A 24,449-nucleotide genomic window follows, 5' to 3' on the forward strand; every position below is an offset into this window, starting at 1 on the left:
GAGACTCCAGAGACTCAGACACTCCAGAGACTCAGAGACTCAGAGACTCCAGAGACTCAGAGACTCAGACACTCCAGAGACTCAGACACTCCAGAGACTCAGACACTCCAGAGACTCAGAGACTCAGAGACTCCAGAGACTCAGAGACTCAGAGACTCCAGAGACTCAGAGACTCAGACACTCCAGAGACTCCAGAGACTCAGACACTCCAGAGACTCAGACACTCCAGAGACTCAGAGACTCAGAGACTCCAGAGACTCAGACACTCCAGAGACTCCAGAGACTCCAGAGACTCCAGAGACTCAGAGACTCCAGAGACTCAGAGACTCAGACACTCCAGAGACTCCAGAGACTCAGACACTCCAGAGACTCAGACACTCCAGAGACTCAGAGACTCAGAGACTCCAGAGACTCAGAGACTCAGAGACTCCAGAGACTCAGAGACACAGACACTCCAGAGACTCCAGAGACTCAGAGACTCAGACACTCCAGAGACTCCAGAGACTCAGACACTCAGCGACTCCAGAGACTCAGAGACTCAGAGACTCAGAGACTCAGACACTCCAGACACTCCAGACACTCCAGAGACTCAGAGACTCAGAGACTCAGACACTCCAGAGACTCAGAGACTCCAGAAACTCAGACACTCCAGAGACTCAGACACTCCAGAGACTCCAAAGACTCCAGAGACTCCAGAGGCTCCAGAGACTCAAACACTCCAGAGACCCCAGAGACTCAGACACTCCAGAGACTCCAGAGACTCCAGAGACTCAGACACTCCAGAGACCCCAGAGACTCCAGAGACTCCAGAGGCTCCAGAGACTCCAGAGACTCAGAGACTCCAGAGACTCAGAGACTCAGAGACTCAGAGACTCCAGAGACTCCAGAGACTCAGACACTCCAGAGACTTCAGAGACTCAGACACTCCAGAGACTCCAGAGACTCAGACACTCAGACACTCCAGAGACTCAGACACTCCAGAGACTCAGACACTCCAGAGACTCAGACACTCCAGAGACTCCAGAGGCTCAGACACTCCAGAGACTCAGACACTCCAGAGACTCAGACACTCAGACACTCCAGAGACTCAGAGACTCAGAGACTCAGAGACTCCAGAGACTCAGAGACTCCAGAGACTCAGACACTCAGAGACTCAGAGACTCAGAGACTCCAGAGACTCAGAGACTCAGAGACTCAGAGACTCCAAAGACTCAGACACTCCAGAGACTCAGAGACTCAGAGACTCCAGAGACTCAGAGACTCAGAGACTCCAGAGACTCAGAGACTCCAGAGACTCAGAGACTCCAGAGACTCAGAGACTCAGACACTCCAGACACTCCAGAGACTCCAGAGACTCAGAGACTCCAGAGACTCAGAGACTCCAGAGACTCCAGAGACTCAGAGACTCAGCGACTCCAGAGACTCCAGAGACTCAGACACTCCAGACACTCCAGAGACTCAGCGACTCAGAGACTCCAGAGACTCAGACACTCCAGAGACTCAGAGACTCCAGACACTCCAGACACTCCAGAGACTCAGCGACTCTAGAGACTCCAGAGACTCAGAGACTCAGCGACTCCAGAGACTCAGAGACTCCAGAGATTCCAGAGACTCAGACACTCCAGAGACTCAGAGACTCAGAGACTCAGAGACTCAGAGACTCAGACACTCCAGAGACTCAGAGACTCAGAGACTCAGAGACTCCAGAGACTCAGAGACTCCAGAGACTCAGACACTCAGAGACTCAGAGACTCAGACACTGCAGAGACTCAGAGACTCAGAGACTCAGAGACTCCAGAGACTCAGACACTCCAGAGACTCAGAGACTCAGAGACTCAGAGACTCCAGAGACTCAGAGACTCCAGAGACTCAGAGACTCCAGAGACTCAGAGACTCAGACACTCCAGACACTCCAGAGACTCCAGAGACTCCAGAGACTCAGAGACTCCAGAGACTCAGAGACTCAGAGACTCAGAGACTCCAGAGACTCAGAGACTCAGACACTCCAGACACTCCAGACACTCCAGAGACTCCAGAGACTCAGAGACTCCAGAGACTCAGAGACTCAGACACTCCAGAGACTCCAGAGACTCAGAGACTCCAGAGACTCAGACACTCAGACACTCCAGAGACTCCAGAGACTCCAGAGACTCCAGAGACTCAGACACTCAGACACTCCAGAGACTCAGAGACTCAGAGACTCCAGAGACTCCAGAGACTCCAGAGACTCCAGAGACTCAGACACTCCAGAGACTCCAGAGACTCAGAGACTCCAGAGACTCAGACACTCCAGAGACTCCAGAGACTCCAGAGACTCCAGAGACTCAGACACTCAGACACTCAGAGACTCCAGAGACTCCAGAGACTCAGACACTCAGAGACTCAGAGACTCAGACACTCCAGAGACTCAGAGACTCCAGAGACTCAGAGACTCAAACACTCCAGAGACTCAGAGACTCAGAGACTCAGACACTCCAGAGACTCAGAGACTCCAGAGACTCCAGAGACTCAGAGACTCCAGAGACTCCAGAGACTCCAGAGACTCAGAGACTCCAGAGACTCAGAGACTCAGAGACTCAGACACTCAGAGACTCAGAGACTCAGACACTCCAGAGACTCAGAGACTCCAGAGACTCCAGGGACTCAGAGACTCCAGAGACACAGAGACTCAGAGACTCCAGAGACTCCAGAGACTCCAGACACTCCAGAGACTCAGACACTCCAGAGACTCAGACACTCCAGAGACTCAGAGACTCCAGAGACTCAGAGACTCAGAGACTCCAGAGACTCCAGACACTCCAGAGACTCAGACACTCCAGAGACTCAGACACTCCAGAGACTCAGAGACTCAGACACTCAGACACTCCAGAGACTCAGACACTCCAGAGACTCAGAGACTCAGACACTCCAGACACTCCAGAGACTCAGAGACTCAGCGACTCCAGAGACCCAGAGACTCAGACACTCCAGAGACTCAGCGACTCCAGAGACCCAGAGACTCCAGAGACTCCAGAGACTCAGACACTCCAGAGACTCAGAGACTCAGACACTCCTGAGACTCAGAGACTCCAGAGACTCAGAGACTCAGAGACTCAGAGACTCCAGAGACTCAGACACTCCAGAGACTCAGAGACTCCAGAGACTCAGAGACTCAGACACTCCAGAGACTCAGAGACTCCAGAGACTCAGAGACTCAGAGACTCAGAGACTCAGACACTCCAGAGACTCAGACACTCCAGAGACTCAGAGACTCCAGAGACTCAGAGACTCAGAGACTATAGAGACTCCAGAGACTCCAGACACTCCAGAGACTCAGACACTCCAGAGACTCAGACACTCCAGAGACTCAGAGACTCAGAGACTCAGACACTCCAGAGACTCCAGAGACTCAGACACTCAGCAACTCCAGAGACTCAGAGACTCAGAGACTCAGAGACTCCAGAGACTCAGACACTCCAGAGACTCCAGAGACTCCAGACACTCAGACACTCCAGAGACTCAGAGACTCAGAGACTCCAGAGACTCAGACACTCCAGAGACTCAGAGACTCAGAGACTCCAGAGACTCAGAGACTCAGACACTCCAGAGACTCAGACACTCCAGAGACTCAGACACTCCAGAGACTCAGAGACTCAGAGACTCCAGAGACTCAGAGACTCAGAGACTCCAGAGACTCAGAGACTCAGACACTCCAGAGACTCCAGAGACTCAGACACTCCAGAGACTCAGAGACTCAGAGACTCCAGAGACTCAGAGACTCAGACACTCCAGAGACTCCAGAGACTCCAGAGACTCAGAGACTCAGAGACTCCAGAGACTCAGAGACTCAGACACTCCAGAGACTCCAGAGACTCAGACACTCCAGAGACTCAGACACTCCAGAGACTCAGAGACTCAGAGACTCCAGAGACTCAGAGACTCAGAGACTCCAGAGACTCAGAGACTCCAGAGACTCAGAGACACAGACACTCCAGAGACTCCAGAGACTCAGACACTCCAGAGACTCCAGAGACTCAGACACTCAGCGACTCCAGAGACTCAGAGACTCAGAGACTCAGAGACTCAGAGACTCAGACACTCAGACACTCCAGAGACTCAGACACTCCAGAGACTCAGAGACTCAGAGACTCAGACACTCCAGAGACTCAGAGACTCAGACTCAGACACTCCAGACACTCCAGAGACTCAGAGACTCAGAGACTCAGACACTCCAGAGACTCAGAGACTCAGAGACTCAGACACTCCAGAGACTCAGAGACTCAGAGACTCAGACACTCCAGAGACTCAGAGACTCAGAGACTCAGAGACTCCAGAGACTCAGACACTCCAGAGACTCAGACACTCCAGAGACTCAGACACTCCAGAGACTCAGACACTCCAGAGACTCAGACACTCAGAGACTCAGAGACTCAGACACTCCAGAGACTCAGAGACTCCAGAGACTCAGAGACTCAGACACTCCAGAGACTCCAGAGACTCCAGACACTCCAGAGACTCAGAGACTCCAGAGACTCAGAGACTCAGAGACTCAGAGACTCAGAGACTCAGAGACTCCAGAGACTCAGAGACTCAGACACTCCAGAGACTCAGACACTCCAGAGACTCAGAGACTCCAGAGACTCTAGAGACTCAGCGACTCCAGAGACTCCAGAGACTCCAGAGACTCCAGAGACTCAGAGACTCAGAGACTCAGAGACTCCAGAGACTCAGACACTCCAGAGACTCAGAGACTCCAGAGACTCAGACACTCCAGAGACTCAGACACTCCAGAGACTCAGAGACTCAGAGACTCAGAGACTCAGAGACTCAGAGACTCCAGAGACTCAGAAACTCAGACACTCCAGAGACTCAGACACTCCAGAGACTCAGAGACTCCAGAGACTCCAGAGACTCAGCGACTCCAGAGACTCCAGAGACTCCAGAGACTCAGAGACTCAGAGACTCAGAGACTCCAGAGACTCAGACACTCCAGAGACTCAGAGACTCCAGAGACTCAGACACTCCAGAGACTCAGACACTCCAGAGACTCAGAGACTCAGAGACTCAGAGACTCAGAGACTCCAGAGACTCAGAGACTCAGAGACTCAGAGACTCAGAGACTCAGAGACTCAGACGCTCCGACCACCAACAGTCATGAGGGGAAATACATCCTGCAGCAGGCAGCATAGAGAAGAAAAAGATGTTTACAACTGATCATTGATCGCATGGCGCAAACAAATGAATGCAATTAATGGATTATTGAATGTTACGATGGACACAGCTTTGGTGGAGAACCAAAACATACACATCTGCTCAACAAACTCAAATTGTTTGTCTCCCGGGTGGAGCAGTGGTCTAAGGCACGGCATCTCAGTGCGAGAGACATCACTACAGTCCCTGGTTCAATTCCAGGCTGTATCACAGCCGGCCGTGATTGGGAGTGCCATTGGGCGGCGCACAATTGGCCCAGTATCGTCCGGGTTTGGCCGGGGTAGGCCGTCATTGTAAATAACTATTTGTTCATAACTGACTTGCCAAGTTTAAATAAATAATAATTTAATACCGCAGTTGGCGAAGGTCCTAATCACACTGGCGGCAGTCAAGCATTCCGCCAAGAGTCGTTCACAACGAGACTTCGTTTCAAAGGTATCAATACATAATCGTATTTGTGTGCCTTGCAATCACAAACGCACAATGTTTGGAGCACATCTTGTGTGTGACCTCTCAGTCATAAAAGACAGCTCCAATAAGCCCCCTGTGGTGAACGAGAGGCTTGCAGAGTCATGATTCTGTCCAGGTTATAGATTATCGTTCGCTGGCAGGAGGTCCTACGTGCTCTGGGCATTACTGAAACAAATTAACCAAATGAGTCGAAAGATGTGTTCTTTTTGTCTGAGTTGAACAGATCCGAGTCAGTAGCTTCCATCACTTCTTAATGAAAGTTGATCTATTGTTTCTCAGGACAAGTAATAACATGCCTCTCTCCACCTGAACCCCTCCCTCTCCACCTAAACCCCTCCTACCCCTTCTAAACCCCTCCCTCTCCACCTAAACCCCTCCTCCCTCTCCATCTAGGCCCCTCCTAAACCCCTCCCTCTCCACCTAAACCCCTCCTTCCTCTCCACCTAAACCCCTCCTACCCCTTCTAAACCCCTCCCTCTCCACCTAAACCCCTCCCACCCCCTCCCTCTAGGCCCCTCCTACCCCTTCCAAACCCCTCCACCTCCGTCTAGGCCCCTCCCTCTCCTACCCCTTCCAAACCCCTCCCTCTCCGTCTAGGCCCCTCCCTCTCCCTTATAGGCCCCTCCTACCCCTTCCAAACCCCTCCCTCTCCCTCTAGGCCCCTCCCTCTCACCCAGGAGACGGTCTGTATGCATCGTACTATCTTCAGCAGCAATTTGCCGAAGCAGCCTGGTGGGAAGGCAGAAGCAGAGTGCTGTATGCAGAGACACAGCAGGTAGGCAGGGGCTAACTTGTGGTCGTCTCCGCCCGGCTCGATCAGAGACATGATCCTGCTCACCAGGGCGTCCTCGTGGGCCTGACGGAAATAAACGATTCAGTTCAGTTAAACTCAACTGAATAAACATTGGGGCAACTATTCCTGAACTTCCAAAGTGACATCACAGGATAAATACATTCACTGATTCCTTTATTTACCTGTTCAAAGTCCAGCTGTAGGCGTCTCTTCTGGTTCTGTCCCGCCAAGATCGTCGTTACGACGCCTGTCCCCCCCGCTCCTCCGCCTTGGGGTTTCACCAGGTGTGGTTTGAAACTGCGCCTGGCGGGGGGGCCGGTTTGGGAGGACAACGCCCCCCTGTCCTTTAACAACAAGCCACACGTCTTACAGGTCCCCCCCCCCTCCGTCCCACCCTCCGTCTCCACCCCCCCTCCCCCAGCCTCGTACAGCTGCCCCAGGGTTCGGAGGCGTGCCAGCGTCTGGGCGGGGAGGGGTTTGGCACCCGTTGGGTCCTTATACAGGAAGATGTAGTGGGCTCCGAACGACAGGAGGTCGCCGTGGCGGAGCTGGGTGGATTGCTCACACCGGGAGAAGTTGACCAGGACCGTCGCGTGGGGGATGGGCTCCACGGCAACGCAGGAGCGGTCGTCCCCGGTGACTGCGGCGGCGGCTGCTGAGGGGTTGTTGTTGTTGTTGGGGGTGCTGCCATGGCGACGGGGGGCAGGGACCCGGTGGAGGCGACAGTGGAGTGGCAGGATGTCAGGAGAGGACAGGCAGATGTTTGGACGGGCTGACGGGGTCTCCTGACCCACAGTGTGCTGCTCTCTGTTCAACAGGTACACCAGGCAGTCCTGGAATATATAGCACAATATATACACAGTGTGCTGCTCTCTGTTCAACAGGTACACCAGGCAGTCCTGTCTGTCTGTCTGTATCATATATCCCAACATGCATCAGTCAGGTAGTGTAGTTGGTACCTGTCTGTCTGTCTGTCTGTCTGTCTGTATCATATATCCCAGCATGCATCAGTCAGGTAGGGTAGTTGGTACCTCTCTGTCTGTCTGTCTGTCTGTCTGTCTGTCTGTCTGTATCATATATCCCAGCATGCATCAGTCAGGTAGTGTAGTTGGTACCTGTCTGTTGTATCCCTGCAGCAGCAACAGGTGAGGGGACTGGTACAGGGAATGTCTCACCCCTCCTCCCCCCGCTCCTCCCCCCTCTCCCTCCTTCCTCCTGGTCGTGGCCCCCCCTTGACTCCCCCTCGTCCTCAGAGGTCCCGGCAGGGTGGAGTAGTAACGCTTCGGCTCGTCTGCACCCCCCAACTGATTAGTACAGGGGACACATCGGTTTCAATTAGCATAATAATATATATACAAATCTAATAACATTTAACAATTAAATCAGACATATTCCATAATTACATTCAATATTAATAACAATATATAACACAATATATATATATATATATATATAGGGTTTGATTAATATAATAACAATATATAACCGAATATATATATATATATATATATATATATATATATATATATAGGCTTTGATTAATATAATAATATTTAACAATTAAATCAGACACATTCCATAATTACATTAAATAATAATAACAATATATAACACAATATATATATATATATATATATAGGGTTTGATTAATATAATAACAATATATAACCGAATATATATATATATATATATAGGCTTAGCTGGATAGTTATATAATATAACCCAACATGTACAGCTCCTGGAATAGAGCCAGCTAGCTGGATAGTTATATAATATAACCCAACATGTACAGCTCCTGGAATAGAGCCAGCTAGCTGGATAGTTATATAATATAACCCAACATGTACAGCTCCTGGAATAGAGCCAGCTAGCTGGATAGTTATATAATATAACCCAACATGTACAGCTCCTGGAATAGAGCCAGCTAGCTGGATAGTTATATAATATAACCCAACATGTACAGCTCCTGGAATAGAGCCAGCTAGCTGGATAGTTATATAATATAACCCAACATGTACAGCTCCTGGAATAGAGCCAGCTAGCTGGATAGTTATATAATATAACCCAACATGTACAGCTCCTGGAATAGAGCCAGCTAGCTGGATAGTTATATAATATAACCCAACATGTACAGCTCCTGGAATAGAGCCAGCTAGCTGGATAGTTATATAATATAACCCAACATGTACAGCTCCTGGAATAGAGCCAGCTAGCTGGATAGTTATATAATATAACCCAACATGTACAGCTCCTGGAATAGAGCCAGCTAGCTGGATAGTTATATAATATAACCCAACATGTACAGCTCCTGGAATAGAGCCAGCTAGCTGGATAGTTATATAATATAACCCAACATGTACAGCTCCTGGAATAGAGCCAGCTAGCCGGATAGTTATATAATATAGCCCAACATGTACAGCTCCTGGAATAGAGCCAGCTAGCCGGATAGTTATATAATATAACCCAACATGTACAGGTCCTGGAATAGAGCCAGCTAGCTGGATAGTTATATAATATAACCCAACATGTACAGCTCCTGGAATAGAGCCAGCTAGCTGGATAGTTATATAATATAACCCAACATGTACAGCTCCTGGAATAGAGCCAGCTAGCTGGATAGTTATATAATATAACCCAACATGTACAGCTCCTGGAATAGAGCCAGCTAGCTGGATAGTTATATAATATAACCCAACATGTACAGCTCCTGGAATAGAGCCAGCTAGCCGGATAGTTATATAATATAACCCAACATGTACAGCTCCTGGAATAGAGCCAGCTAGCCGGATAGTTATATAATATAACCCAACATGTACAGCTCCTGGAATAGAGCCAGCTAGCTGGATAGTTATATAATATAACCCAACATGTACAGCTCCTGGAATAGAGCCAGCTAGCCGGATAGTTATATAATATAACCCAACATGTACAGCTCCTGGAATAGAGCCAGCTAGCTGGATAGTTATATAATATAACCCAACATGTACAGCTCCTGGAATAGAGCCAGCTAGCTGGATAGTTATATAATATAACCCAACATGTACAGCTCCTGGAATAGAGCCAGCTAGCTGGATAGTTATATAATATAACCCAACATGTACAGCTCCTGGAATAGAGCCAGCTAGCTGGATAGTTATATAATATAACCCAACATGTACAGCTCCTGGAATAGAGCCAGCTAGCCGGATAGTTATATAATATAACCCAACATGTACAGCTCCTGGAATAGAGCCAGCTAGCTGGATAGTTATATAATATAACCCAACATGTACAGCTCCTGGAATAGAGCCAGCTAGCTGGATAGTTATATAATATAACCCAACATGTACAGCTCCTGGAATAGAGCCAGCTAGCTGGATAGTTATATAATATAACCCAACATGTACAGCTCCTGGAATAGAGCCAGCTAGCTGGATAGTTATATAATATAACCCAACATGTACAGCTCCTGGAATAGAGCCAGCTAGCTGGATAGTTATATAATATAACCCAACATGTACAGCTCCTGGAATAGAGCCAGCTAGCTGGATAGTTATATAATATAACCCAACATGTACAGCTCCTGGAATAGAGCCAGCTAGCTGGATAGTTATATAATATAACCCAACATGTACAGCTCCTGGAATAGAGCCAGCTAGCTGGATAGTTATATAATATAACCCAACATGTACAGCTCCTGGAATAGAGCCAGCTAGCTGGATAGTTATATAATATAACCCAACATGTACAGCTCCTGGAATAGAGCCAGCTAGCTGGATAGTTATATAATATAACCCAACATGTACAGCTCCTGGAATAGAGCCAGCTAGCTGGATAGTTATATAATATAACCCAACATGTACAGCTCCTGGAATAGAGCCAGCTAGCTGGATAGTTATATAATATAACCCAACATGTACAGCTCCTGGAATAGAGCCAGCTAGCTGGATAGTTATATAATATAACCCAACATGTACAGCTCCTGGAATAGAGCCAGCTAGCTGGATAGTTATATAATATAACCCAACATGTACAGCTCCTGGAATAGAGCCAGCTAGCTGGATAGTTATATAATATAACCCAACATGTACAGCTCCTGGAATAGAGCCAGCTAGCTGGATAGTTATATAATATAACCCAACATGTACAGCTCCTGGAAATAGTTATAATACTAGTAGTAGTAATAGTTATAATAGATATAATAGTAGTAATAGTTATAATAGTAGTAATAGTTATAATAGTAGTAATAGTTATAATACTAGTAATAGTTGTAATAGATACAATAGTAGTAATAGTTATAATATTAGTAATAGTAGTAGTAGTAATAGTAGTAATAGTAGTAGTAGTAATAGTAGTAATAGTAGTAGTAATAGTTATAATAGTAGTAATAGTTATAATAGTAGTAATAGTTATAATAGATATAATAGTAGTAATAGTTATAATACTAGTAATAGTAGTAATAGTTATAATACTAGTAATAGTAGTAATAGTAGTAACAGTAGTAATAGTTATAATACTAGTAATAGTAGTAATAGTAGTAGTAGTAGTAATAGTAGTAATAGTTATAATACTAGTAATAGTAGTAATAGTAGTAATAGTAGTAATAGTAGTAATAGTTATAATACTAGTAATAGTAGTAATAGTAGTAATACTAGTAATAGTTATAATACTAGTAATAGTAGTAATAGTTATAATAGTTATAATACTAGTAGTAGTAATAGTTGTAATAGTAGTAATAGTAGTAATAGTTATAATACTAGTAATAGTTGTAATAGATATAATAGTAGTAATAGTTATAATAGTAGTAATAGTTATAATACTAGTAATAGTTGTAATAGATATAATAGTAGTAATAGTTATAATAGTAGTAATAGTTATAATACTAGTAATAGTTGTAATAGATATAATAGTAGTAATAGTTATAATAGTAGTAATAGTTATAATACTAGTAATAGTTGTAATAGATATAATAGTAGTAATAGTTATAATAGTAGTAATAGTTATAATACTAGTTATAGTTGTAATAGATATAATAGTAGTAATAGTAGTAATAGTTATAATAGTTATAATAGTAGTAATAGTAGTGGCAGGTCTAATAGTAGTAATAGTTATAATAGTAGTAATAGTAGTAATAGTTATAATAGTAGTGGCAGGTCTAATAGTAGTGTACCTGGTTGAGACTGGTCTCACTGAGGGAGCGGCAGAAGGTGGTCCCAGGTCGAGGTAGTGTCAGAGTTCCTTTAGTTCTGTTCCTCTGTAGCTTCCTAGCCTGGGCGTTGATATCTAGAGTGAAGAGGAGAGGGTTAGTGTCATAAAGTAGGAGTAGAGTAGGAGAGCTGTGGCTCACCAAAACACAGACCAGGAATAAGCTGAATCAGGTAAATCAGGTGAATCAGGTGTAACAAACAGACTAGAAGAATCAGATAAACCTGAGGAATCAGCTGAATCAGATTTAACAAGCGTACTAGAAGAATCAGATAACCCTGATGAATCATGCGATTTGAGCGAAGTGAGTGAGAACATGGACATGCGTCAACATCCACACAGAGACAAGACCCACAGGAACCACATAACACAGAGACAAGACCCATAGCAACCACATAACACAAAGACCCACAACAACCACATAACACAGAGACAAGACCCACATCAACCACATAACACAGAGACGTGACCCACAGCAACCACATAACACAGAGACAAGACCCATAGCAACCACATAACACAGAGACAAGACCCATAGCAACCACATAACACAGAGACCCACAACAACCACATAACACAGAGACAAGACCCACAGCAACCACATAACACAGAGACGTGACCCATAGCAACCACATAACACAGAGACCCACAACAACCACATAACACAGAGACAAGACCCACAGCAACCACATAACACAGAGACGTGACCCACAGCAACCACATAACACAGAGACAAGACTCATAGCAACCACATAACACAGAGACAAGACCCACAGCAACCACATAACACAGAGACAAGACCCACAGCAACCACATAACACAGAGACAAGACCCATAGCAACCACATAACACGGAGACAAGAACCACAGCAACCACATAACACGGAGACAAGAACCACAGCAACCACATAACACAGAGACAATACCCATAGCAACCACATAACACAGAGACAAGACCCACAGCAACCACATAACACAGAGACAAGACTCATAGCAACCACATAACACAGAGACCAGACCCATAGCAACCACATAACACAGAGCGACCCATAGCAACCATAAAACACAGAGACAAGACCCACAGCAACCACATAACACAGAGACCAGACCCACAGCAACCACATAACACAGAGACAAGACCAATAGCAACCACATAACACAGAGACAAGACCCACAGCAACCACATAACACAGAGACCAGACCCATTATAACCACATAACACAGAGACCCACAACAACCACATAACACAGAGACAAGACCCACAGCAACCACATAACACAGAGACAAGACCCACAGCAACCACATAACACAGAGACAAGACCCACAGCAACCACATAACACAGATACAAGACCCATAGCAACCACATAACACAGAGACCGACAACAACCACATAACACAGAGACAAGACCCACAGCAACCACATAACACAGAGACAAGACCCACAGCAACCACATAAGACAGAGACAAGACCCATAGCAACCACATAACACAGAGACCCACAACAACCACATAACACAGAGACAAGACCCACAGCAACCACATAACACAGAGACAAGACCCACAGCAACCACATAACACAGAGACAAGACCCACAGCAACCACATAACACAGAGACAAGACCCACAGCAACCACATAACACAGAGACAAGACCCATAGCAACCACATAACACAGAGACAAGAATCACAGCAACCACATAACACAGAGACAAGACCCACAGCAACCACATAACACAGAGACAAGACCCACAGCAACCACATAACACAGAGACAAGACCCACAGCAACCACATAACACAGAGACAAGACCCACAGCAACCACATAACACAGAGACAAGACCCATAGCAACCACATAACACAGAGACAAGAATCACAGCAACCACATAACACAGAGACCCACAGCAACCACATAACACAGAGACAAGACCCATAGCAACCACATAACACAGAGACAAGACCCACAGCAACCACATAACACAGAGACAAGACCCACAGCAACCACATAACACAGAGACAAGACCCACAGCAACCACATAACACAGAGACAAGACCCATAGCAACCACATAACACAGAGACAAGAATCACAGCAACCACATAACACAGAGACCCACAGCAACCACATAACACAGAGACAAGACCCATAGCAACCACATAATACAGAGACAACACCCATAGCAACCACATAACACAGAGACAAGACCCATAGCAACCACATAACACAGAGACAAGACCCATAGCAACCACATAACGCAGAGACAAGACCCACAGCAACCACATAACACAGAGACAAGACTCATAGCAACCACATAACGCAGAGACAAGACCCACAGCAACCACATAACACGGAGACAGAATCTATGTCAGATGGCCACTGTAGATGGATGTCCTATATACACTGAGCTGTAGAATGTGGTCCTGTAGAATGTGGTCCTGAGCTGTAGAATGTAGTGATGATGTGGATGGGTTGACAGGGTTTAGGTGACGGGGAGGCGGATGGGGAGGGTGACGGGGGGGTTCTCGAGCCGTTCCAGATGGTCTCCGTGGGTGATGACAGACAGACAGCCAGGTGACAGGTGACAGACACCCTACCTGTGGCCACGCCCACCTTTAGAGCCAGGGGTGTTGGGCTGTACCACCCGGCCACGCCCACCTTTAGAGCCAGGGGTGTTGGGCTGTACCACCCGGCCGGAACGCAGAGGGGAGGAGATGATTCTACCTAGACCAGACCGGACCATTAGGGCTGCGAGGAAGGGGGGTGTTTTGGGTCCTACGGAAGGACAGGGCAGAGAGGGGTGTCTCAGAAACACCCCCCAGACACTACACATACATGGTACAGTCTGGCATGCACATGCTAAGAACACGCTAAGGAGAACACGGATTTGGTTCGTTAGAAAAACACACTAAGGGTCTGTGGTGCTGGTGTGCGTGTGTGTGTGTGTGAACACGATAAGCTTAGTGCATTCCCTCGTTAAGTAGTAAGGTTTGGCAACATAGTTTGGTGAGCACCTTATCCGTTAACTCAGCGCTGTGAGACACACACACACACAGAGTATGTACAGCAGTGTTGTAGTACCTGAATCCAGGACTGATTTGACTCAGACTCAAATCATGATTTCCGTGACTCGACCTCGACGTTTGCTGACTTTGTTGTCAGAAAGTCTCTCTTCCTTGCATTAGATAGCTATAATATAAGCAGTCTAGCTGTACTTAGCTTTCTGGCCCTACTTAGCTTTCTGGCATTACTTAGCTTTATGGCCCTACTTAGCTTTCTGGCACTACTTAGCTTTCTGGCACTACTTAGCTTTCTGGCCCTACTTAGCTTTCTGGCCCTACTTAGCTTTCTGGCACTACTTAGCTTTCTGGCCCTACTTAGCTTTCTGGCCCTACTTAGCTTTCTGGCCCTACTTAGCTTTCTGGCACCACGTAGCTTTCTGGCCCTACTTAGCTTTCTGGCACTACTTAGCTTTCTGGCACTACTTAGCTTTCTGGCACTACTTAGCTTTCTGGCCCCACTTAGCTTTCTGGCCCCACTTAGCTTTCCGGCCCTACTTAGCTTTCTGGCACTACTTAGCTTTCTGGCCCTACTTAGCTTTCTGGCCCTACTTAGCTTTCTGGCACTACTTAGCTTTCTGGCCCTACTTAGCTTTCTGGCACTACTTAGCTTTCTGGCACTACTTAGCTTTCTGGCACTACTTAGCTTTTTGGCACTACTTAGCTTTCTGGCCCTACTTAGCTTTCTGGCCCCACTTAGCTTTCCGGCCCTACTTAGCTTTCTGGCTCTACTTAGCTTTCCGGCCCTACTTAGCTTTCCGGCCATACTTAGCTTTCCGGCCATACTTAGCTTTCTACCCCTACTTAGCTTTCTAGCCATACTTAGCTTTCTAGCCTTTACGTAGCTTTCTAGCGTACTTAGCTTTCTGGCCCTACTTAGCTTTCTGGCATTACTTAGCTTTATGGCCCTACTTAGCTCTCTGGCACTACTTAGCTTTCTGGCACTACTTAGCTTTCTGGCCCTACTTAGCTTTCTGGCCCTACTTAGCTTTCTGGCACTACTTAGCTTTCTGGCACTACTTAGCTTTCTGGCCCTACTTAGCTTTCTGGCCCTACTTAGCTTTCTGGCCCTACTTAGCTTTCTGGCACCACGTAGCTTTCTGGCCCTACTTAGCTTTCTGGCACTACTTAGCTTTCTGGCACTACTTAGCTTTCTGGCACTACTTAGCTTTCTGGCCCCACTTAGCTTTCTGGCCCCACTTAGCTTTCCGGCCCTACTTAGCTTTCTGGCACTACTTAGCTTTCTGGCCCTACTTAGCTTTCTGGCCCTACTTAGCTTTCTGGCACTACTTAGCTTTCTGGCCCTACTTAGCTTTCTGGCACTACTTAGCTTTCTGGCACTACTTAGCTTTCTGGCACTACTTAGCTTTCTGGCACTACTTAGCTTTCTGGCCCTACTTAGCTTTCTGGCCCCACTTAGCTTTCCGGCCCTACTTAGCTTTCTGGCTCTACTTAGCTTTCCGGCCCTACTTAGCTTTCCGGCCATACTTAGCTTTCCGGCCATACTTAGCTTTCTACCCCTACTTAGCTTTCTAGCCATACTTAGCTTTCTAGCCTTTACGTAGCTTTCTAGCGTACTTAGCTTTCTAGCCATACTTAGCTTTCTAGACATACTTAGCTTTCTAGCCTTTACGTAGCTTTCTAGCGTACTTAGCTTTCTAGCCATACTTAGCTTTCTAGCCATACTTAGCTTTCTAGCCATACTTAGCTTTCTAGCCATACTTAGCTTTCTAACCGTACTTAGCTTTCTAACCGTACTTAGCTTTCTAGCCATACTTAGCTTTCTAGCCATACTTAGCTTTCTATCCATACTTAGCTTTCTAGCCATACTTAGCTTTCTAGCCATACTTAGCTTTCTAGCCGTACTTAGCTTTCTAGCCATACTTAGCTTTCTAGCCGTACTTAGCTTTCTAGCCATACTTAGCTTTCTAGCCGTACTTAGCTTTCTAGCCGTACTTAGCTTTCTAGACATAGCTTTCTACCCCTACTTAGCTTTCCAGCCCTACTAAGCTTTCCGGTTCTACTTAGCTTTCCAGCCCTGCTTAGCTTTTCATCCCTACTTAGCTTTCTGTTCCTACTTAGCTTTCTAGTCCTACTTAGCTTTCCAGCCCTGCTGACTTTTCTAGCCCTAGTTAGCTTTCCAGTCCTACTTAGCTTTCCGGTCCTACTTAGCTTTCCAGCCCTACTTAGCTACTAAGCTTTCCGGTCCTACTTAGCTTTCCAGCCCTACTTAGCTTTCCAGCCCTGCTTACTTTTCTAGCCCTGCTTAGCTTTCTAGCCCTACTTGGCTTTCCAGCCCTACTTAGCTTTCCATCCCTACTTAGCTTTCTGTTCCTACTTAGCTTTCTAGTCCTACTTAGCTTTCCAGCCCTGCATACTTTTCTATCCCTGCTTAGCTTTCCAGCCCTACTTAGCTTTCCAGCCCTACTAAGCTTTCCGGTCCTACTTATTAGCTTTCCAGCCCTACTTAGCTTTCCAGCCCTACTAAGCTTTTTGGTCCTACTTAGCCTTCTAGCCCTACTTGCTTTCTAGCCCTACTTAGCTTTCTTTCTGGCCCTACTTAGCTTTCTATCCTTACTTAGCTTTCTAGCCTTACTTAGCTTTCTAGCCCTACTTAGCTTTCTAGCCCTACTTAGCTTTCTATCCATACTTAGCTTTCTCTCGGACTTGGACTCAAATGTTAGAGATTTGGGACTGGACTTGGACTGGAAGTTTAGTGACTTGACTACATCACTGGTATACACACACCCTGCTAGCCAGCACCCAGAGCCGAGTCAGTATACAGTATTTCCATGAACACTGTTACATAGAGAGAGGAGGGATAGGATGGGCGTGGAGGAGTGTGTTAGTGCTATGATGACTGAACTGTTACTGCTGTGTGTTCGGGAAGGTTGCAAGTGGAATCTATCTGTGTATTAAATCCATGTAAAAGTTACTGATCAAACGTACGCTGCCACATTGCACAAGTCAATCCTCTAACACGGATGTATCCTAGACTTACTAGACAGACGGGTCACTAGTCTCTCCAGATAGACAGGTCACTAGTCTCTCTAGACAGACGGGTCACTAGTCTCTCCAGACAGATGGGTCACTAGTCGCTCCAGACAGACGGGTCACTAGTCTCTCCAGTCTCTCTAGACAGACGGGTCACTAGTCTCTCTAGACAGATGGGTCACTAGTCTCTCTAGACAGACGGGTCACTAGTCTCTCCAGACAGACTGGTCACTAGTCCCTCCAGTCTCTCCAGACAGACGGGTCACTAGTCTCTCCTGTCTCTCCAGACAGATGGGTCACTAGTCTCTCCAGACAGACTGGTCACTAGTCTTTCCAGTCTCTCCAGACAGACGGGTCACTAGTCTCTCCAGTCTCTCCAGGCAGACGGGTCACTAGTCTCTCCAGATAGATGGGTCACTAGTCTCTCTAGACAGACGGGTCACTAGTCTCTCCAGACAGACTGGTCACTAGTCTCTCCAGACAGATGGGTCACTAGTCTCTCCAGTCTCTCCAGTCAGATGGTTCACTAGTCTCTCCAGACAGATGGGTCACTAGTCTCTCCAGACAGACGGGTCACCAGTCTCTCCAGACAGATGGGTGACTAGTCTCTCCAGACAGACGGGTCACTAGTCTCTCCAGACAGACGGGTCACTAGTCTCTCTAGTCAGACGGGTCACTAGTCTCTCCAGACAGATGGGTCACTAGTCTCTCCAGTCAGACTGGTCACTAGTCTCTCCAGACAGACGGGTCACTAGTCTCTCCAGACAGATGGGTCACTAGTCTCTCTAGACAGACGGGTCACTAGTCTCTCTAGACAGACGGGTCACTAGTCTCTCCAGTCTCTCCAGACAGATGGGTCACTAGTCTCTCTAGACAGACGGTTCACTAGTCTCTCCAGTCTCTCCAGACAGATGGGTCACTAGTCTCTCCAGACAGACTGGTCACTAGTCCCTCCAGTCTCTCCAGACAGACGGGTCACTAGTCTCTCCTGTCTCTCCAGACAGATGGGTCACTAGTCTCTCCAGACAGACTGGTCACTAGTCTTTCCAGTCTCTCCAGACAGACGGGTCACTAGTCTCTCCAGTCTCTCCAGGCAGACGGGTCACTAGTCTCTCCAGATAGATGGGTCACTAGTCTCTCTAGACAGACGGGTCACTAGTCTCTCCAGACAGACTGGTCACTAGTCTCTCCAGACAGATGGGTCACTAGTCTCTCCAGTCTCTCCAGTCAGATGGTTCACTAGTCTCTCCAGACAGATGGGTCACTAGTCTCTCCAGACAGACGGGTCACCAGTCTCTCCAGACAGATGGGTGACTAGTCTCTCCAGACAGACGGGTCACTAGTCTCTCCAGACAGACGGGTCACTAGTCTCTCTAGTCAGACGGGTCACTAGTCTCTCCAGACAGATGGGTCACTAGTCTCTCCAGTCAGACTGGTCACTAGTCTCTCCAGACAGACGGGTCACTAGTCTCTCCAGACAGATGGGTCACTAGTCTCTCTAGACAGACGGGTCACTAGTCTCTCTAGACAGACGGGTCACTAGTCTCTCCAGTCTCTCCAGACAGATGGGTCACTAGTCTCTCTAGACAGACGGTTCACTAGTCTCTCCAGTCTCTCCAGACAGATGGGTCACTAGTCTCTCCAGACAGATGGGTCACTAGTCTCTCTAGAAAGACGGGTCACTAGTCTCTCTAGACAGACGGGTCACTAGTCTCTCCAGTCTCTCCAGACAGATGGGTCACTAGTCTCTCTAGACAGACGGGTCACTAGTCTCTCTAGAAAGACGGGTCACTAGTCTCTCCAGACAGACGGGTCAATAGTCTCCCCAGACAGACGGGTCACTAGTCTCTCCAGACAGATGGGTCACTAGTCTCTCCAGACAGATGGGTCACTAGTCTCTCCAGACAGATGGGTCACTAGTCTCTCCAGACAGACGGGTCACTAGTCTCTCTAGTTAGACGGGTCACTAGTCTCTCCAGACAGATGGGTCACTAGTCTCTCCAGACAGACGGGTCACTAGTCTCTCCAGACAGACGGGTCACTAGTCTCTCCAGACAGACGGGTAACTAGTCTCTCTAGACAGACGGGTCACTAGTCTCTCTAGACAGATGGGTCACTAGTCTCTCCAGACAGACTGGTCACTAGTCTCTCCAGACAGACGGGTCACTAGTCTCTCTAGACAGATGGGTCACTAGTCTCTCTAGACAGATGGGTCACTAGTCTCTCTAGACAGACGGGTCACTAGTCTCTCTAGACAGACGGGTCACTAGTCTCTCTAGACAGATGGGTCACTAGTCTCTCCAGACAGATGGGTCACTAGTCTCTCTAGACAGATGGGTCACTAGTCTCTCTAGACAGATGGGTCACTAGTCTCTCCAGACAGACTGGTCACTAGTCTCTCCAGACAGACGGGTCACTAGTCTCTCTAGACAGATGGGTCACTAGTCTCTCTAGACAGACGGGTCACTAGTCTCTCTAGACAGACGGGTCACTAGTCTCTCTAGACAGACGGGTCACTAGTCTCTCTAGACAGACGGGTCACTAGTCTCTCTAGACAGACGGGTTGCTTCCGGCAGTGTACCAATGCTCCAGTTTAACAATTCTGTACAAATTGCGCATCAGTTGGGACAGAAAGGAAGAGTAGGAAACGCGAAGCAAGTCACCAGTAATGTCACTGCCCTATCAGCTTGTTGCCATAGTTAAACATGAGCACAATTCCCACCAGCATTTTAAGCCCCGCCTACACAGATGTGTGATTTGTTGTGAGACTTGTCTGTTTGAAGAGAACCTTCCCCGGAGCAATTTTCCTTACATTTGGAAATGTCAGAGACATCTTCCCCCAGACCTTATTTGTTGCCTAGGAACGGTGCTCCAAGGTCTGAGATTTCCAACACCATAGACTGTCAGAGACATCCTCCTCAGACCTTGTTGTTGCCTAGATACGATTTGTTTAAATATATATATATATATATATTTCACCTTTATTTAACCAGGTAGGCTAGTTGAGAACAAGTTCTCATTTACAACTGCGACCTGCACAGGATAAAGCAAAGCAGTGTGAACAGACAACAACACAGAGTTACACATGGAATAAACAAATGAACAGTCAATAACACAATTGAAAAGTCTATATACAGTGTGTGCAAATTAGGTAAGATCAGAGAGGTAAGACAATAAATAGGCAGTAGCGGCGAAGTAATTACAATTGAGCAATTAAACACTGGAGTGGTAGATGTGCAGAAGATGAATGTGCAAGTAGAGATACTGGGGTGCAAGTAGAGATATTGGGGTGCAAGTAGAGATACTGGGGTGCAAGTAGAGATATTGGGGTGCAAGTAGAGATACTGGGGTGCAAGTAGAGATACTGGGGTGCAAGTAGAGATACTGGGGTGCAAGTAGAGATACTGGGGTGCAAGTAGAGATACTGGGGTGCAAGTAGAGATACTGGGGTGCAAGTAGAGATACTGGGGTGCAAGTAGAGATACTGGGGTGCAAGTAGAGATATTGGGGTGCAAGTAGAGATACTGGGGTGCAAGTAGAGATATTGGGGTGCAAGTAGAGATACTGGGGTGCAAGTAGAGATACTGGGGTGCAAGTAGAGATACTGGGGTGCAAGTAGAGATACTGGGGTGCAAGTAGAGATACTGGGGTGCATGTAGAGATACTGGGGTGCAAGTAGAGATACTGGGGTGCAAGTAGAGATACTGGGGTGCAAGTAGAGATACTGGGGTGCAAGTAGAGATACTGGGGTGCAAGTAGAGATACTGGGGTGCAAAGGAGCAAAGGAGTAAATAAATAAATAACAATATGGGGATGAGGTAGATTGGATGGGCTATTTACAGATGAGCTACGTACAGGTGCAGTGATCTGTGAGCTGGAGGTAGTTGGATGGTGTCACGCCCTGACCTTAGAGAGCCTTTTTTATTTCTCTATTTGGTTAGGTCGGGGTGTGATTTGGGGTGGGCATTCTAGTTTTTCTATTTCCTTGTTGGCCGGGTATGGTTCCCGATCACAGGACAGCTGTCTATCGTTGTCTCTGATTGGGGATCATACTTAGGCAGCCCTTTTTCCCACCTTAGATTGTGGGATCTTGTTTAGTTGCTGTCTAGCCCTGCAGTACTTTACGTTCGGTTTTGTACGTAAGAAAAATGTAGCACGCCGCACCTTGGTCTGATCTTCCATCTTTAAACGAACGTAACAGAAGATCCCAACACTAACGGACCAAGCAACGTGGCCAGGAAGAAGAGACACCCTGGACGTGGGAGGATATCCTGGACGGTAAGGGATCCTGGACGTGGGAGGAGATCCTGGACGGTAAGGGATCCTGGACGTGGGAGGATATCCTGGACGGTAAGGGATCCTGGACGTGGGAGGAGATCCAGGACGGTAAGGGATCCTGGACGTGGGAGGATATCCTGGACGGTAAGGGATCCTGGACGTGGGAGGAGATCCTGGACGGTAAGGGATCCTGGACGTGGGAGGATATCCTGGACGGTAAGGGATCCTGGACGTGGGAGGAAATCCTGGACGGTAAGGGATCCTGGACGTGGGAGGATATCCTGGACAGTAAGGGATCCTGGACGTGGGAGGATATCCTGGACGGTAAGGGATCCTGGACGTGGGAGGATATCCTGGACGGTAAGGGATCCTGGACGTGGGAGGATATCCTGGACGGTAAGGGATCCTGGACGTGGGAGGATATCCTGGACGGTAAGGGATCCTGGACGTGGGAGGAGATCCTGGACGGTAAGGGATCCTGGACGTGGGAGGATATCCTGGACGGTAAGGGATCCTGGACATGGGAGGATATCCTGGATGGTAAGGGATCCTGGACGTGGGAGGATATCCTGGACGGTAAGGGATCCTGGACGTGGGAGGAGATCCAGGCCGGAAGGGATCGCCTTCCATGGGAGCAGACGGAGGCAGCGAGGGAGGAGCAATGACGACACCGGGGTGCGCGACTACGAAGGAAGCACGAGAGGCAGGCCCAATTTCTTTTGGGGAGGGACCCACGGGGTGGTTGGCGGAGCCAGGTTTCAGACCAGAGCCAACTCCCCTTTTACTTGCTTTAAGGAGCCTTCAGTGATGATCCATGGCCCGGAGCCTCCAGTGGTGATCCATGGCCCGGGGCCTCCAGTGATGATCCATGGCCCAGAGCCAGTGTTTTAGGGAGCGTTTGACAGTGATGAGGGGTGTTCATTTGACCGCAGACCCATTGCGGACGCAGGCAACGAGGCAGTGAACGCTGAGATCCCGGTTGAAGACAGCAGAGGTTTATTTGGAGGGCAGGTTGGTCAGGATGAGGGTGCCCGTATCGGCAGTAAAAGGGGTCCAGGCCAATTGGCAAAATAGGTACCAAGGAGTGGCTGATGGACCTCTACAGCTAGGCCGGGAGATGGGCCTAGCACTAGGCTAGCTGCAGGAGTTAACGAGCTGTTCTACTGTCCTGACAGGCCACACAGCAGTAGATAACGAGCTGTTCTACTGTCCTGACAGAACACACAGAAGGAGTTAACAAGCTGGTCTACTGTCCTGACAGGCCACACAGAAGGAGTTTTAACCAGCTGTTCTACTGTCCTGACAGGCCACACAGAAGGAGTTAACGAGCTGTTCTACTGTATTGACAGGCCACACAGAAGGAGTTAACCAGCTGTTCTACTGTCCTGACAGGCCACACAGCACGCGTTAACGAGCTGTTCTACTGTCCTGACAGGCCACACAGCACGCGTTAACGAGCTGTTCTACTGTCCTGACAGGCCACACAGCACGCGTTAACGAGCTGTTCTACTGTCCTGACAGGCCACACAGAAGGAGTTAACCAGCTGTTCTACTGTCCTGACAGGCCACACAGAAGGAGTTAACGAGCTGTTCTACTGTCCTGACAGGCCACACAGCACGCGTTAACGAGCTGTTCTACTGTCCTGACAGGCCACACATCACAAGTTAACAAGCTGTTCTACTGTCCTGACAGGCCACACAGAAGGAGTTAACGAGCTGTTCTACTGTCCTGACAGGCCACACAGAAGGAGTTAACCAGCTGTTCTACTGTCCTGACAGGCCACACAGAAGGAGTTAACGAGCTGTTCTACTGTCCTGACAGGCCACACAGAAGTTAACGAGCTGTTCTACTGTCCTGACAGGCCACACAGAAGGAGTTAACGAGCTGTTCTACTGTCCTGACAGGCCACACAGCACGAGTTAACGAGCTGTTCTACTGTCCTGACAGGCCACACAGAAGGAGTTAACGAGCTGTGGTTTACTGCTGAGTTTGACATGTTGAGCGGGGGGGCAGTCAATACCAGTTACACACACTCTCTCTATCTACACACACACCTGTACACACACACACACACACATCTACACACACACAATCTACACACAAACCACAGAGCCACCAGGGACTTCTGAGCGAGGCCAGATCACTATTTATTTATTATTTATTTTTATTTAACCAGGTGGGCCATGATGTCATAATGATAGTTTAACCAGGTAGGCCATGATGTCATAATGATAGTTTAACCAGGGAGGCCAGTTGAGAACAAGTTCTCATTTACAACTGCGACCTGGCCAAGACGAAGCAAACCAGTGCGACACAAACAACAACACAGAGTTACACATGGAGTAAACAAACGTACAGTCAAAAACACAATAGGAAAAAAGGTATACAGTGTGTGCAAATGGGGTGAGATAAGGTAGGTAAAGGCAATAAATAGGCCATAGTGGCGAAGTAATTACAATATAGCAATTAAACACTGGAACGGTAGATG

At 47.8% G+C, this 24,449-nt stretch overlaps 1 protein-coding gene across 1 annotated transcript in view; it reads right to left on the reverse strand.

Annotated features, from left to right (window-relative positions):
• Positions 1–24,449, reverse strand: part of LOC139405250 (ras-associating and dilute domain-containing protein-like) — a 97,689-nt gene that overhangs the window by 67,054 nt on the left and 6,186 nt on the right. Inside the window, exons 4-8 of the mRNA XM_071147689.1 lie at positions 14,243–14,404; positions 11,604–11,716; positions 7,570–7,758; positions 6,637–7,287; positions 6,335–6,517 (exon numbers count right to left, since the gene is read on the reverse strand). Of these exons, the coding sequence (XP_071003790.1) occupies positions 6,335–6,517; positions 6,637–7,287; positions 7,570–7,758; positions 11,604–11,716; positions 14,243–14,404 (1,298 nt within the window). The remainder of the gene's footprint in view (positions 1–6,334; positions 6,518–6,636; positions 7,288–7,569; positions 7,759–11,603; positions 11,717–14,242; positions 14,405–24,449) is intronic.

Source organism: Oncorhynchus clarkii, unplaced genomic scaffold, assembly GCF_045791955.1.
Source record: "Oncorhynchus clarkii lewisi isolate Uvic-CL-2024 unplaced genomic scaffold, UVic_Ocla_1.0 unplaced_contig_6271_pilon_pilon, whole genome shotgun sequence".
Lineage (NCBI taxonomy): Eukaryota > Metazoa > Chordata > Actinopteri > Salmoniformes > Salmonidae > Oncorhynchus > Oncorhynchus clarkii.